The sequence below is a fragment of the Pteropus alecto genome, unplaced genomic scaffold, assembly GCF_000325575.1.
Source record: "Pteropus alecto unplaced genomic scaffold, ASM32557v1 scaffold52, whole genome shotgun sequence".
Classification (NCBI taxonomy): Eukaryota; Metazoa; Chordata; class Mammalia; order Chiroptera; family Pteropodidae; genus Pteropus; species Pteropus alecto.
The window spans coordinates 5962763-5980673 of record NW_006433941.1 but is presented as its reverse complement, the minus strand read 5'-3'; the positions used below and the strand labels follow the sequence as shown (position 1 = coordinate 5980673).

The following is a 17911-nucleotide window of genomic DNA, read 5'->3' as shown; positions in this document are numbered from 1 at the left end:
CCTCACCCTCTCACCTCTCCCGCTCCCTCTGCTTCTCCCTTTCCCTCTGTCTCTCTCTGTCTCTTCCTCTCTCACCATTCCCCCCAACCCACGGTTCATGTGGCCGGGCCTCCATCCTGGGTGGACGTGCACGTGACTTGGAGGCTGCTCACCGGATGGCCTACGCAGGTCGTGTAGCCATATTTGAGCCCAAGCGTCCGCACCTCCCAGCGCGCGTGGGGCCTGGGGTCCGGGGTGCGTCTGCGCTCTCCTGGGTTGGCGCCCTGCGCTCAGGGAAGCAGAAGCTGCAGGTCTCCACGGGCTCTGGCTGCCCGCCCCCCGCGCTTCCAGCTTCCATCCAGTGATCTGTGAGGGAAGGGGAGAGGGCATTGACCTTGGTCAGGATCCCTCCTCCTCCCAGACACAATCTGCACGGTGGTGGGTTGTTGCGAGATTGCAATCCCTCCCTCAGACCTTGCACCCGGCTTGCCCTCTTCCACCCAGCTTGCTGCCAGTGGCGGCTCTCCTTCTGCTTGGGGGAGCCTGTGCAGGAGCAGGCTTTCACACCCTGGCTGACATTCTGCCTGTGCTCCCAAACCCCCAAGAAGACCACCTCCTCCAGGGTTTAGCTCTACATCCTGAGAAACCCCCCAGGTTCCTGCCAGCCTGATAGCCATCATCCTACACCCACTCTTCCTCAGTGCTCCCATCTCTTCTCACCTTATGTTTGAACCTGATTTCAACAACACAGGTAAAAAAAAAACTGCAGAGATTTGCCTCAGACTTCCCCCAGGAAGATCTGGCCAAACGCTCCATTTAGAAGCAGCAGCAATACCAGGACAGAGGGATGGCTGGTGGCTTGTCCCACAAGCAGTGAGAAGGCGAGGATCCCTATTTCATGCTCACCATTGAAGGACTTGGCCTGGGTCTGACACGGCCCCTGGGTGGGCTGGCAGGAGAACTGGTCTCCTCTTCTCTTGAGAAAGCAGGCCATGGCCAGGAGAAAGCAGCAAATGATGGCACCAAGGCAGAGCCCCAGCGTGCTGTAGACTAGGGCCACCTGATCAGCGCTCAGCTTCAGCCCTGGGGGTGCTGCAAGACAGTGGTGAGGCTCTGAGCTCAGGAGGGAACTATCACTGCTCAGAACCCTTCTCTGAAGTCCCTCACCCCTAAGCCAGGAGCCCCTGCCCCACAATCATTCTTTCCCCTCGTTAGGCCCTAAGAAGCTACATGGCCATCCCCACACCCTCTTGGAGGGCCTTGCCCCAAGCTCCTTTCTGTTGTGAGTCTGTCTGGCTCTTAGAGAAGTTGGTTCCCTTCCTCACCCTGAGGCCTGACTAACATGCTCTCTGGACCCTGGAGAAAATCAGGCCCCTCTACCCTAGGCTGGTAGCAACTTCTTCCAGGACCTCAGAGCGGGACACATCTGAAGATGGCTCTTTTTGCTGTCTCCACTTGCTATGGGGATGTAGAATGGGACAGTGCCAAAGGTAGATGGACGAATATTTGGACAAATGAATGAATAATAGTCCAGGGAGGATGTCTCTGTCTGTCCTGACCTGGGCCTTCCTCTAAGGAGAAGCCTTCCTGGGAGAGCACACACTTTGAGAGTGAGCCGGATGTGCTTGCTAATGAGTCTGGGACAGCAGGTGTAAACCAGGAGGGCCCTGGGAAATGGGCCTTCAGTTACTTTACTTCTCAGGGCCTTGAGCCTTTGCCTTAGATGCTAGAGGAGGACTCAGCCAATGGCCAAAGCCCTCCCCTTGAAATTTCTCCTCATTCCAAGCTCTTCCTGGGCCCTGGAATTGGGGTACACATTAATCCCTGAGATGGAAGGACAGATGAGCCTGAGCTAATATAATGTGTATGTAATATACTCATGATGTGGATGACCTACTGAGGCCTCACTGTGTACAGGCACTTCCTACAGTGTAGTGTCTCCCTCAGTCCTACTTCTGGGAAGGATGATAGATTATCCCCATTAAAAAACTGAGATATAATTCATATGGCATAAATTTATCATTTAAAAATGTAGAGCTCAGTGGCTTTTAGTACATTCATGAGGTTGTACAGCCATCACCACTATCTGATTTGAGGCCAGTTCTATTGCTCAGATACCCACTAGTAGTCACTTCCCATCCCCCTCCCTGGGCCTTGGCAATAACTGCTCTACTCTCTGTCCCTGTGGATTTGCCTATTCTGGACATGTCATATGAATGGATTCAGACTACAGATGACCTCGTGCGGCTGGCTTCTTTTACTTAGCATGTTTTCTAGGCTCTTCCATGTAGTGGGTGTCAGGACTTCATTCCTTTTTGATGGTTGGATAATACTTCATTGCAGTCATACCACATTTTGTTTAGCCATTCATCTGTCAAGAGACATTTGGGTTGTTTCCACTTTTTGCTATTATGAATAAGATTGCTAGAGAAATCTGTGTACAAAATTTTGTGTGCATGTAGGTTTTCAACTTCCTTGGGTATATATACCTAGGAGTAGAATTACTGAGTCATATATTAAACTCTATGTTTTTGAAGAACTGCCAGTTTTCCACTGGGGCTAGAAAACATTCCATTTTACAAATGACAAAACTGCCTCCTTTTCTTCACCTCCACTTGTCCACCCTCTTCTCTCTGGTTTCTGCTCCCAATGTCCTATCAAGCGGTTGTCCCTGAGGGCCTGGGTCCAGAGACCTCTGCTTCATGCCTGGGAACAAAGAGGAGCATGAGGCTGCCTCCACTGTGACATCAGACACTGAAGTCAGGGTAATGGGGCTAAGTGGAGGGGGAATGCAAGAGAAACAACACTTCATACACTGAAATAAACAAACAAAAAGCCAACAATAAGGGATGCCCAGTTCAGCAACCGTTCCCAAATGGAAGGAAACTTTGAGCAATTCCTGGCCTAAAAGCAACATTATCTCAAACCTGCAACATTGATCTCTGACTTTTATGACTGCAACCCTGGCAAACAACAACAACAACAACAACAACAACAACAACAACAACAAAAACAGCTGTTTCTCATCCTGCACAGATGACCTGCAAACTGTTTAACCTTGGTGGTGTTTCTTTTCCTCAAACATCTGTTGTGCTTCCTGCCTGGCAAGCCAGTCCTCCAGGTCTGATCGCCTGTGCCTTTCTCTTCCTGGTGAGGGTGCCCCGTATCTTGGTGCTCTCCTGTCCCACTGGACACTGTCAACCCCTGGCTCCTCCACATCCCCTCCTCTGGCTTCAGGTCCCACCACCTGCGATCTTCCCATAGGGCTCTGGGCCCAGGCCATGCACCCTGAACCGGTTGGGGAACAAGTGGGACTGAAGGGCTCCATACTGCACATTCCTATCTGGTGGAAATTGGTTAAAATGGATCCATGTACATTAGGGGACTGATAGATGATGAAGCTAAATGGGGAAGGGAAGAGAAAGGGACCTTGAGGGAGGGGTTTTCTACCTGTAGGGGTAGGAGAGCCTGCCACCCCTGCCCATTTCCTTTAGTCGAGGGCTGCCTCTACCTGTAGATGCCTGAAAGTGGCCTGTCATAGGGTCCCCCAACCTCCTTGTGGCCAGAGCTGATGGACATTTGCACTCTTTTCTGTGGTGTTACTAACTCCTTCTAGAACTTTCCTCCTTGTTTGCCTTCATGAACACACAGCTCTTCAGGCTCTTCTCCTTTCCAGCATCTCTGTGGACCCTCTACTGACCCTTGGATGCAGATTCTCCCACATAGGGTTTCCACCTCAGTCCTTTCTCTCCTCACACCTCCTGTAACCTTTCCCATACTTGTGACCACAACTGCCATCTTCTAGGCTAATGAAATCCAAGTTCTTCAAGTGAGATGTTTCCCAGAGCTCTGTCCCATGTGGTGGTCCCAGCTGCCCCCATGGCTGCCATCACCCTCCTGTGAGAGAACCCAACAGTTCAGAGCTGTTGGATTCCCTCTGCCTAACACCCGCCCCAAAGACATGTCCCCTTATAACGTGCAAATACAACCTTATTTGGAGAGAGAGAGAGAGAGACTTTGCAAGTGTAATTAAGGGTCTAGAGATGAGATCATCTTGGATTAGAGTAGGTCCTAAATTCAATGACAAGTGTCCTTAGAAGAGACGAGAAGGAGAGAAGACCGACACAGGCACACAGTAGAAGGCCTGTGAATACAGTGTGATGTAACCATAGGCCGAAGAACCCCTGGAGCCTCCAGGAGCTGGAAGAGGCAAGGAAGGATCCTCCTCTAGAGCTTGGAGGGAGTGCAGCCCTGCTGACACCTTGAGAGCAGACTTCCAGCCTCCAAACTGTGAGACGATATGTTTGTGTTATCTTAAGCCCCCAGTTTGTGGCAAATTACAACAGCTTTGGAAGCTAACACAGCCTATCCAAAGAAAGGACCCAAATTCTGCTCCTCCCATCCACAGAAGCTGCTGTCCCATAAATGTCAGGTGTGGTCCTATACACTCAAAACTCATAGTGATTTAGGCCTCATGAGGGCCCTGTGGGACAGTCAGGCACAAGTGGGCCAGAAACTTCCCAGGTCACTCATGGAGGTGAGGCTGGAGTCCAGGTGCAAGCAGTCTGTTGAGGGCCCTGCTTGTAACACCACCGAAAGTTTGTAACTTGGAACCCTAGGGGACCCATGGATAGAGTCTGGGGGCTCCGTGGACTTGGATAAGAAAAGCAAATCTTTGTTTTCAACGGTGACCAACTGAAATTTTGCCTTTGCTTTCCCTGTATGCAGAAGACACAACTCCCAGTTGTATGAGCAGTGACTATGGCTTTGTCAAGAGCAGAATCACACGTATTTCCATATCCTACTGCAGTGATTTCAGACAGCCCAAAATGTCTGTGCTCACTGAAATCACTGTCTTCATCTAGCCCACCATTCCATCTTGTTATTTGATAGAGAAGAATGTAGATTCATTCTAATGTCGCTGCAATTTGTGCAATATTTTGGCGATATTTATTTAATATTTAATATGCTTTAATATTTTGACAGTATCTCAACATCATTGGTTTCTATGTAACCATGTGCTGTGTTTGATGCAGTTTATAACATTACTCCAAGAAAGGGTTCATGGGTTCCCAGGGCCAATGTGTCATGGGGGCTGGGTGACCTTGCTGTGTGTGTTGCCTCCACAGCTGACCCAACATGAGGGCCTTTCCACCCCACCAATCCTGTGCCAATGCACCACCCCTCTGCCTCCATCTCGGGTCCTTGTCATCTGTGGCCTCCGTTATTGCCAGAAACGGCCTCTCACAGGGTCCCTGCTGCCATGGCCACTATACATCCCCTGGAGGCAATAGGGATCTCCCTAAGGCCTAGTTTAGGCTTCTTGTCCCATGGCTGCCCCCTGCCTCCAGAAGTGTGTCAGTCTTCCCAGTCTGATAGACAGGGCCCTCTGACATCTGGCATCTTATCCCTCCCAGGGCCCTCTCCAACCATCCTTGTAAGCTAGCCATTCCCATCTCAGTCCTCGGCTCCTGTCCACAAGGGTACCTACAGCCCCTGACCTGTGTCCGTGGCATTCTTCCTGTTCTGGGGTGCAGCCAGCAGCCCCTCCCTATGCAGTCTCCTTAGGGAGAGGCAGAGGGTCCCTCTACCATGCCCCTGACCCCTGGCAGGGAGCTCATCTAGTAGGCCTGGAATCAACTACTTGTCTGTCTCCCTGGAGTAAACAGTCAGACTACATATTTTGATGTTTGAGTCTTCCTCCTTTGCCCCACATTTGGGAAAGCTGGCAGGAAATCCTGAGTGCTCCCTCCTTTGGTGCTCACAGGAGATTCAAACCATGTAAGTCGCTCCCACACATGGGGACACTCACCCACTGAATCCCCAACCACAACGAAACCACAGACTGGGTTCCTTCCCGCTCTCTTAAGCCATTTTCAGATAAGCTTGGGAGGCTGCCCTGCGCCTACCTGAAAGCCTCATTATGTGAGTCACTAGCCTTTCCATATCTTCTTGGCCAGTAGGTGGCATCATCAGTCTCGACATCCAAAAATTTGGATAGGGGTCCCTTCTGCCTCTGTAGAGTGGCCACCACGCTCTCCCAGTCGGGGACTCCCTGATGCAGGGGTTTAGTCTTCTTCTCCTTAGGTCCCCAGTCTCCAGCACAAAGCTCCTTCCACCCGCTTCATGGCAGGGTTGTTTTTTTGTTTTGGTTTTGTTTTTTTGTTTTTTTTCACATACTGTTCCTCCTGCCTGGAATACCCTTTCTCTACCTTGTCTCTTAAACATGTTTTCTTTTTAATTAAATGAGCAGTTAATATATGGGCTCTCACTGATCCTGACCGACTCATCTCTTATAATCTTTACAAGTCCGTGAAGTCATGTGATCTGTCTCATAGAACCAAGACTCAGAGACGTTAAGTAATTTGCTCAAGATCACACAGTTGGTGAGGGGTAGAACCTGAGTCTGGCTCCAAATCCTATACCACCACCCCAGTCTGCTTTAAAGGTTCCTCCTCAGGTAAGACCTCCTTGCCCCTCATCATACTCCATGCTGGGTTATGGTTCCATCATGCACTGAGATTAATTTATCACTTCATGAGTCTTGTCCCTTCCATCAGACTGTGATTTCCATGGGGTCGGAGACAGGATCTGCCTTGCTCATGCTGCTTCCCCCACACTCCTTCCCCCATGCACAGCAAGCCCTCCATAGTTATGCATCAAATAAAGAAATGACAGTCTGAGAGGGATGCATGAGAGGCCTGAAGTCAGACTGAGCTGGGGCCTAGAAGGGATGGGAAGTGAGTGAGGGGACAGCAGGATTTGGGAAGCCCACAAGGGGGACAGGGGATGAACAAATTGCACCACTATGTATAAGTGTATACAGTATGGTCACATGGTATCCTCTAGTCCTTGCTCTAAAACAAGTCCACACCTGGTCCCTCCCCTGGGCATGTGGCCCCCATACTTCCTGTTTATGATCTACACCAAGCCCAGCTCCTGTCCCGCCAGCATACTTGGGTGTCAGAGAAGAGAGCAGAACTGACCTAAACCCCAGACCTCTGGATAGACACAAGGCAGAGACCGGGCACAGCAAGACAATGAACCACTAAAGCCCTGGAAGGGCCTGTGGTATTCCCTAACCATGCTATGGTACAGGTCAGGCATGGTCATGCTGACCTGGCAAGCTCCTCGAAATACCCTTACATCCTAGGGGATCCATCCCTGGAGCCAAGATGGGGCTCTCAGCTTCCATCCAGTGCCCTCCAAAGATGGGGCTTGGCTGGTGGTCACAAACAGGAATGGTTAAGTGTGTCCTACAGGCAGCAGGTCATCCTCAGGGAGTGATAATCTCATGGATACAGATCTGGGATTTTTGCTCTTGTAGAGTGGAGAAACTCTGGAATCCATAGACTGAGCCTGAATCCCAGCTAAGCTATGCATTCACTGTGCAACTCTCAGCAATTCACTCCAAATATTGAGACTCAGTTTCTCGATCTGTAAAGTGGGTAGGATTGATCTGAAGGGGAATCTATTGCATTAGAGGTGGGAAAGGTTCCAGTTTGGCTGGAAGAATCAAATATATCACTGATCATAGGGCAGATGTACAGGTCACCAGACACTGGAGGAACAAGTGTGCCCCCCTCACACCTTTGTAGTTTGGTTTATCACCCACTCTGTATCCATGCCTTCTGCAAGTAAATCTGCAATTGTTCCTCTCATGAGAGAGGTTGTGCTATATTAAAACTCCACAAACTCGCCATGGCTACAGATTCTTTGCCTCTCTTCTCACCAAGAGGTGGCATCTGTTTGCCCCTCCTCGAATCTGGTTGGCTTTGCAGTTTGAGTAATAGAATATAGAAGCAATGATGTAACACAAGTTCCCAGCCTAGGCATCAAGAAGCATTGTATTTTCTACTTAACCTCTGCCATCATCATTAGAAGGATATGCCTTGCCAGCCTGTTGGTTCCAGGAAAATGAGAGACACATGCAACAGAGCCACCTTTAGCTGAGCCAGTTGAACACAGCTGACCCCAGCCAAACCCCAGACTAAAGAGGAATAATAAGCTGTTAATGAGGAATAATAAATTCATAATAATAATGAGTTTTGGTGCTGTTTGTTAAATGGCAACAGCTCACTAACAAGAGAGCAAAAGAGTAAGAGACAACAGTCTAAGTAGAACTTGGAGCTGGGCAACCTCAATTATCAGAGCATACAAGGCCTGCCCTTTGGAATCTTGGCATTAGGATCTGGACTCATGGAAATGATGTTATCATGAGAAAAGTCACAGTAAAAGAAATAAACCAATTAGCACCCTGGGAGCTTCTGGCCTATTGGCTCTCCACTGACCAACTAAGAGCACTGTAAAAACCAAATGTTTATAGATCCATATAGTATCCTCCTCTCATCCTTTCTGACACCACAGAGTAGGGTTGGTGAGCCAAGAGGTGTTTTCTAGGGGGATAACTAGAACCTTTAAAGCTTGGCATTTAGTAGATGCCCTTTGCAAAGGACACTTCTCACCATGTCCAAAGTAGCCAAACTCTACCATAAGCTTTTTATAATACTTTTTCCATCTCATTCTTAGGAATTCTCCATTGCCTCTGAATGGAATTAGAGATATTGCTCACAAGGTTAGCTCTGCTGGTTACTTGCTGCCTTGTGTTTTAAGAACTCAATCAGTCTCATTATAAGGCTTTCAATGACTTCCAGTTAAGATGGAGGAGCAGGTAAATGTTGTCCTTACCCCCTCCCATGATCACATCAAAATTACAACTAAATTATAGAACAATTATCATTGAAAACCACCTAAGAACTAGCTGAACAGAAGTCCTATAACTAAGGCTATAAAGAAGAAGCCACAACAAGACTGGTAGGAGAAAGACACATGGAACATGCAGGTCTTACACCCATGGCATGGCAATTTAGAATTAGGAGGGATATCTTAGCTGCAGAGGTCCCCCCAAAGAAGTGAGGAGTCACAGCCCAGATCAGGCTCCTTAGTCTGGGGCACCAGGGCTGGGAATAGGAGTCCCTATAACATCTGGCTGTGAAAACTGGGAGAATTTCATATGAGTGAGACAGAGGGTTGACGAAGTCCCAGCTATTCCTCTTGAGGGGTCCTCATACAGAATTTCTTGCTCACAAACTTGCTCTGGGCTCCAGCACATGAGCAGCAGCTCAAAAAGCACCAGAGACATACAGGGAGGAACTGAATTGACTGCCTTCGGGGTGAGGGCTGGTGGGGCAGGAGTCAGGACAACTATCTGTGGGGATGGAAGTTCTTTCCCCAACCAGTCAGCAGGCTCAGGCAGGCACCGAGTCTGTGCTCTCCATTAACCTGGCTAACACCTTTCATACCACCTGGTGATTCCCTGAGAACCTGCCCCACCCAACTTGTGCGCCCAACCTAAGCCTCTTCCAGAAGCTTTTCCATAAAACGGCTTGCCTCGGCTCATGTTGCAAACTTTCCTAAAACCTTTCAAAGGCCCCCCACAAACCCCAAACAAGCAGCAGCTAGCCTTAGAATGCTCTGTACCACTTGCTAAGCAGTTCCAAGCCCGGCACAAGCAGCGTCCAGTCTCAGCTTACAAAGTAACTCCCATCAGGTGGCCCCAAGCCTGGCATAAGCTGCAGCCAGTCTTGGCCTGGGACGTAGCTTCAACTAAGCGACCACAAGCCCAATACAAGTGGAAGCTGACCTCGGCTCACATTGTGGTGCCCACCAAAGGGTCTCAAGCCAAGGACTAGTGGCAACCAGCCTCGGTTTGCAGTGTAGCCTCTCCCAAGTGCTTCCAACCTAGCACAAGCAGCAACCAACTGAATATTACAATTTAGCCCCCACCAGGCAGCCCCAAACCTGGCATAAAAAAGCAGCTGAACTTGGCCTGCACCAGAGCCCCGTCCAAGAGGCCCCAGAACCAACACACCCAGTGGCAGGCTTCAGATCACATCAGAGCCCCACCTAACGAGCTCCACAAATGACACACCTGAAGGGTGGGCTCAGCTGACACCAGAGCCCTGCTAATCAACTCCTGTTCTATAGGATCACCCTTGTACAACAGCTTGTCTGCTATAACCACAGTCAGCCCTCACAGCCAGTCAGCCTCAAGCTCAATCCAACTCATTGATGTGCCAATAGAAATTGAGGCCCGACTATAACAGGAGGGCACACACAATCCATACAGGGGGCACCCTTGAAGCACCCGGTTCAGGTGACAAGGGAGACTGTGATGCTGATCCTTATAGGACATCTACTACATAAGGCCACTCTGTCAAGACCAGGAGATATAGCAGATCTACCAAATACATAGAAACAAACACAAGGAGGTAGCCAAAATGAAGAGACAAAGAAACATACCCCCAGGGGAAAACTCCAGAAAAAGAACTAAATGAAATGAAGGCAAGCAATCTACCAGATTCAGAGTTCAAAACACTGCTTATAAGGATTCTCAATAAACTTAGTGGAAGAATAGATGAACTCAGTGAGAATATCACCAGAGAAAACATAAAAAAAACTGATCGGAACTGAAAAATACAATAACAAAATGAAGAAGATACTAGAAGGAATAAACAACAGATCAGATAAAGCAAAAGAACAAAGCAACAATCTGAAAAAGGTAACAGAAAACACCCAATTGGAACAGCAAAAAGAAAAAAGAATTTAAAAAATGAGGATAGAGGGGGTGGCTCTATAGTGTAGCGGTTAGCACATCTGCTTTACATGCAGAAGGTCCTGGGTTCATGCCCCAGGTGGAGCCACGGACCATACCCCAGGGGTGCCAGGCCCCCTGGGTGCCCCAAGTCCCGGGTGCACTGGGCCCCCTGAATGTGCCTGGGGTGCCAGGTCCCGGTTGCACCAGGCCCTGGGTGTGTGCCACGAGCGCATGGGAGGAGACCCCCCACCTTCAGAGATCCAGTTCTTAAGGGGAGACAGCAACATCCATAGGTCAGGGTGGAAGTGTGTGGGGGTGGAATTAAAGAAGGGGAGAAAAATGAGAATAGAGTATAGGACCTCTGGGAAACATCAAGCATACCAACATTTGTATCATAGAGTTACCAGAAGGAGAAGAGAGAGAGATAAAGATAAAAGGATTGAAACACTATTTGAAGAAATAATGACTGAATACTTTCTTAATGTGAGAAAAGAGACATATACAAGCCAATAAAGTGCAGGGAGTTCCAAACAAAATGAATCAAAAGAGGCCCACACTAAGACACATCATAATTAAAATGCCGAAGGTTAAAAACAAAGAGAGAATCTTAAAAGCAGCAAGAGAAAAAGAGTTAGTAATGCACAAGGGAGCTCCCATAAGACTATATAAGCTGATAAGTTTTATAAAGCTATATAAGTTTTCAACAGAAACTTTGCAGGTCTGAAGAAATTGACATGAAATATTCAAAGCAGTAAAATGCAAAGACATACAACCGAGATTATTCTGCCCAATAAGGTTATCATTTAGAATCAAAGGAAAGACAAAGTGTTTCCCAGGGGAAAAAAAAAAAAAAGCTAGAGGCGTTTATCACCATTAAACCAGTATTATAAGAAATGTTAAAAGAACTTCTTTAGGAAGAAAACAAAAGATCAAAAATAAAACATTGGAAAGAAAAAAATTCTCCCTGACAAAGACAAACAGTAAAAGCAGTGGATCAACCAACTATAAAGATAATACAAATGTTAGAAGGCAAAAGTAGGCAGATCACATGTAATTACAACAATAAATTAGAGATTATACACAAACACACACGAAAAACGATTTAAAAATGATGACCAAAATATAAACATGGAAGTGGTGAGTAAATATGTAGTGATTTTAGAATGTGTTCGAACTTACTGACCATCAACTTAAAATAGACTGGTAAAAATATAACTCGATATATATGAAGCACATGGTAACAACAAACCAAAAATCTAAAGCACATAAAAGAAATAAAGAGAAAGGAATCCAAACACAACACTATCAAAAGTCATCAACATACAAGAGAGAGAAAGTATAAGAGAATAAGAAGGAGTAGAGAAGAACTATAAAAACATTTGGAAAACAATGAATAAAATGGCAAAACTACATACTTATCAATAATTACTTTAAATGCAAATGGCTAAATGCTCCAAACAAAAGATACAGGGTGGCTCAATAGATTAAAAAAAAAAAAAAAAAGACAAAGCCCATACATATGTTGCTTACAGGATACCAAGCTGAGATCGAAAGATACACACAGGTGGAAAGTAAAAATATAGAAAAAGATATTTCATGCAAATAAAAATGAAAAGATAACTAGGTCGCAATATTTATATCAGACAAAATAGGCTTTAAAACAAAAAAACAAAGAAGGGCATTTCATAATGATAAAGGTATCAATTAAAAAGAAAAGACATAACTCTTGTAAACATATATACACCCAGTGTAAAAGCACCTAAATATACAATGCAAATAGTGACAGACATAAATGGAGAGATTGACAGTAATACAGTAATGGTAGAAACTTTAACATCCCATCAACATCAATGAATAGATCAGACAGATAGAAAATCAACAAGGAAACAGTGGCCTAAATGACACAGTAGATCAGATGGATTTAATTGATATTTTTAGAACATTTTACCCCAAAACAGCAGGAAATGTATTTTTTTCAAGTGCACGTGGAATATTTTCCGGGAAAGACTACATATTAGTCCACAAAACAAGTCAATAAATTTAAGAAAACTGAAATCATTTCAAGCATCTTCTCTAATCACAATGGTATGAAACAAGAAATCAATTATAAGAAGAAAACTGAAAAACGTGCAAACATATGGAAGCTAAATAATATGCTACTACACAATGAATAAGTTAACAAGATCAAAGAAGAAACCAGAAGATACCTTGATACAAAGGAAAGTAAAAACACGATGTCTCAAAATTTATGGGACATAGACAAAGAAGTTCTAAGAGGGGAAGTCATAACAATACAGGCCTACCTAAAGAAACAAGAAAATCTTCAAATAAACAATATAACCTTACACCTGAGGGAACTAGAAAAAGAAGAAACAGAGCCCAAAAAGGAAGGACTAATAAAGATAAGAGAGGAAATAAATGAAATAGAGACTAAAAAAAAAAAAATTAGAAAAGATCAATTTAACCAAATACTGGTTCTTTGAAAAGATAAACAAAATTGATAAACCATTAGCCAGACTCCTCAAGAAAAAAAAAAGAGGGTTCAAATAAATAAAATTAAAAAAAGAAAAAGAGAGAAGTGAAAACTGGCACCAAAGAAATACAAAGGATTATAAGAAAACACTATGAACAATTATATGCCAATAAATTAGACAACCTAGAAGAAATAAATAATTTCCTAGAAACATACAGTCTTCCAAGGCTGAATCAGGAAGAAACAGAACATCTGAACAGACCAATAACCACTAATGAAATAGAATTGGTAATCAAAAAACTCCCAACAGACAGAAGCCCTGGCCCAGATGGCTTCACAGGTGAATTTTATGAAATATTCAAAGAAGAATTAATACCTATCCCTCTCAAACTATTCCAAAGAAATTGAAGTGGAGGGAAGGCTCCCAAGCTTATTTTATGAGGCCAGCATTACCCTGATACCAAAAACCATACAGAGCTACTATAAAAAAAATTATAGGCCAATATTCCTGATGAACATAGATGCAAAAATCCTCAACAAAATATTAACAAACCAAATTTGGTAATACATTTAAAAAGTCATGATCAAGTTGGATTTATTCCTGGAATGCAAGTTTAGTTCAATAGCCATAAGTCAATTAACATGATACATAAAACAAAATGAAGGGAAAAAAACTATATGATCATCTCAATAGATGCAGAAAAAGCATTTGACAAAATTCAACATCTGTTTATGATAAACACTGTCAGTAAAGTGGGGAAAGAGGGATATACCTCAACATAATAAAAACCATAAATGACAAAACCACAGCCAACATCATGCTCAAAGGTGACAAGCTGAAAACGTTTTCTTTAAGATCAGGAAGAAGACAAGAATGTCTACTTTCACAACTCTATTCAACATAGTATCGGAAGTCCTAGCCACAGCAATCAGACAAGAAAAATAAGCAAAAGGTACCCAAATTGGAAAGGAAGAAGTAAAACTGTCATTATTCGCAGATCCCATGATACTATATAAAGAGAACTGTAATTACTTCATCAGAAAACTGTTAGAACTAATAAATGAATTCATTAAAGTAGCAGGATATAAAAGTAATATTCAGAAATTGATTGCATTTTTATACACTAATAACAAACTATTGGAAAGAAATTTTTAAGAAACAATCCCATTTACAACTGCATCAAAACGAATAAAATACCTAGGAATAAATTTAACCAAGTTGGTAAAACACCTGTATTTGGAAAACTATAAGACAGAAGAAAGAATTTGAAGAAGTACAAATAAATGGAAAGATATTTCATGCTAATGGAGAGAAAAAATTAATATAACCAAAATTTCCATACTACTTAAAGCAAACTACAGATTCAACACAATCTCTATCAAAAGATCAATGGCATTTTTCACAGAAGTAGAATAAATAATCCTAAAATTTATACGGAACCACAAAAGACCCTAAATAGCCAAAGCAATCTTGAGAAAGAAGAACAAAGTTGGAGATATCACACTACCTGATAGCAAACTATACTACAAGCCTACAGTAATCAAAACAACATAGCATTGACATGTAAAAACGGGCATAGATCAATGGAACAGAATAGAGAGCCCAGAAATAAACCCATACCTATATGGTCAATTAATCTATGACAAAGGAGACAAAAATATACACTGTGGTTAAGACAGTCTCTTCGATAAGTAGTGTTGGAAAAACTGGACAGATACATGCAAAAAAATGAAACTGGACCACCTTCTTATACCACATACATGAATAAACTCAAAATGATTTAGACTTAAATGTAAGACCCAAAATCATAAAACTCCTAGATGAAACCATATGCAATATACTCTTTGATATTACCCTTAGTAATATACTTTTTTTGATTTGACTCTTCAAGCAAGGGAAACAAAAGCAATACTAAACAAGTGGGACTACATAAAACTAAAAAATTTTTGCAAAACAAAGGAAAGCATCAACAAAATGAAAAGGCAACCTACTGAATGGGAGAAGATATTAGCCAATGATACATCTGTCAAGGGTTAATATCCAAAATATATATGAAATGTATACAGTTTAACACCAAAAATAATAATAATAATATAATTTAAAAATGGCCAGAGGACCTGAATAGATATTTCTCCAAAGAGGACATACATATGGCTAATAGACATCACTAATCATCAGGGACTACAAATCAACATCGTTAATCATCAGGGACTACAACACTAATCATCAGGGACTACAGATTGAAACCACAATGAAATATCACCTCACACCTGTCAGAATGAGTATCATCAATAAATCAACAAACAAGTGTTGGTGATGATGTGGAGAAAAGGGAATCTTGTGCACTGTTGGAATTGTAAATTGGTGTAGTCCCTATGAAAAACAGCACGGAGTTTCCTCAGAAAATTAAAAAATAGAACTTCATACAACCCAGCAATTCTATTTCTAGGTATTTATCCAAAGACATCCAAAATATTATTTTGGAAAGATATACATACTGTGTTCGTTGCAGCATTGTTTACAATAGCCAAGATATGGAGGCTTCCTAGGTGTTCATCGATAGACGAATGGATAAAGAAAATGTGGTACATATATACAATGGAATATTACTTCGCCATAAAAATGAATGAAATCTTGCCATTTGCAACAACATGAATGGACCTAGAAGATATTATGCTAAGTGAAATAAGTCAGACAGAAAAAGACAAATGCTGCATGGTTTCACCAACATGTGGAATCTAAAAATCAAAAATAAATGAACAAACAAAACAGAAACAAACTTATAGATACAGAGAACATATTGATAATTGCCAGATGGGAGAGGGGTTGGAGGTGAAAAAGGTGAAAAGATTAAAAAGTACAAATTGCTAAGTATAAAAACTGTCACAAGGATGTAAAGCACAACATGGGGAATATTGTCGATAATATTGTAATATGTATGGTGTCAGATGGATACTTGACTTATTGGAATGATCATTTCATAAGCTACATGAATGTCTAACTGCTAAGTTGTACACCTGAAACTAACTGAATACATATGTCAACTGTAATTGAAAATTTTTTTTAATTTAGAAAAAGGCTTTTCTTTGCCTGCTTTCTTCTTGCCCACAGACTTCTAGATATTTTGCCTAAATCTTTTTTTATACTATGATGAACCCCCTGATATCTGGCTATTTACTTGGACACTGGACTTTCCTCTTTGCAGATCCTTCTTATTTAGTTCTGGTGTCTGACCTTCCACCCAGTCAGAAACCATGCAGGTGGCTTACCTGAACCTGCCTCCAAGCCTCTGTGCTCTGATCCCTGGTACCGTCCCAAGTTGTCTGACCTGGTTTCTGTTTGCTGTCTCTTGAGCTCTGGTTGGAAGTTCACTTGGCTCCTGAACTTGTTCTCACAGAAGTATGTGCATTGCTTGGGGTGATGTCCACAGATGGAGGCGCAGCTGATGCAGTCCCTCAGGAGCTGGTCATAGTACCTGCCTTGTTCCTTGCAGTAATTGAGTGACTCTGAAAACAAAAATGAGTGATGCTACTAGGTGATAGAGACCTATAGGAGCTGTAGGTTTGGCCTCAAAAGGTATCAAAGTTTTTAAAAAATTACAATCTAATTCCCCAAAAACAATTCTGAGATAATCCAATATGTAAATGTAAGGTTATACTTTGTCCTCCAAGTACTGTTTTAGCTGCATCACATACATTTTGACATGTAGTACTTTTTTCCTATATCTAATCTAAAATGTTTTACTTTTTATCGTTATTTCTTCTTTGACTTATAGATTATTTAAAAGTGCATTCTTCGGTTTCTTACACTTGTAAGGATTTTCTAGTTATCTTTTAAAGTTGATATCTAGGTGATTATATTGTTGCTAAAGTTCTTTATTTGCATTTTCAAGGCTCATAAAGAAGAAAGATATTTTATGTCAACATAAGGATTAGAGGGGGAAGCCAGAATCCACCTTGGCAAGTTGAGGGAGGAAGCTATAATGAAGGTGAGAAAGCTCAAAATATTAGTGTTTCTTCTGTCTTAATAATAAATAAGATTTACAAGAGTTTAAACAGGTATAACAGCCAAGAAGTAGAAGTCAAGCAAAATAAAGCCTAATCACACTTGCCTTAAGATAGCAAATTTGAGTGCATAACAAAAATCTACATTTTCACAGGGCAACTTTCCCTTGTCTTTAAAATAAGATTCTATGTATATGAAAATGTGACTCACACATGGGATTCTAAGAGCACATTGCAGAGGCAGTGTAAGACAGAGGTTAACACAGGCTTTAAAGCCAAATGGGTTGAAGCATCCCTAGCTCTACAACTTTCAGGTTATGGAGTCTTAACTTTTCCGTACCTCAGTTTCTTCATTTCCAAGACAGGGATAATATTTATTTTTTAGGGTTGCTATGAGGATTTGAAGTTCCCAGCACAGTGCCTGACACATAATAAATAAATGCTCAGTTAATGGAAGGTTCAAGTAGGATATTCATTTGTGCCTCTTTGCGGCACAAGCACACCAACTATTATGTCCTTGACAGAGTAAGGTAAGAGACCAGAAAGATGGTGGAATGAGGACCTCAGTTAAGACTCAGATAGCCCTTATGGGACCAGTGACCTCCCCCTGCCCTGGCCCTGCCCCAGCTCTGGAGTTCTGCTGAGCCCCAGGAGCACGGGACCACTGAACCATCACTCATGAAGCAGAGTTAACCTGATGGCAGTGGTGTTCCTGGGATTTTCTGTGAGCTCCTCTCCTCTTAAGGAATCACAGTGTGGCTGTTGCAGCTGATTCCTGAGCACCCCAGACCACAAACCATCACTGCTTGACCTCACAAACCTTTCCTCTGGCCTTGATCTTCCCTATTGTTTTTCCC

The 17911-nt window shown here is 43.3% G+C and overlaps 1 protein-coding gene across 1 annotated transcript in view; it reads right to left on the bottom strand.

The window, feature by feature from the left end:
- Positions 1–6: 6 nt before the first annotated feature.
- Positions 7–17911, bottom strand: part of TNFRSF13B (TNF receptor superfamily member 13B) — a 20583-nt gene continuing 2678 nt past the window's right edge. Inside the window, exons 3-4 of the mRNA XM_025044362.1 lie at positions 16320–16556; positions 7–1071 (exon numbers count right to left, since the gene is read on the bottom strand). Coding sequence (XP_024900130.1) covers positions 758–1071; positions 16320–16556 — 551 coding nt within the window. The 3' untranslated portion in view covers positions 7–757. The remainder of the gene's footprint in view (positions 1072–16319; positions 16557–17911) is intronic.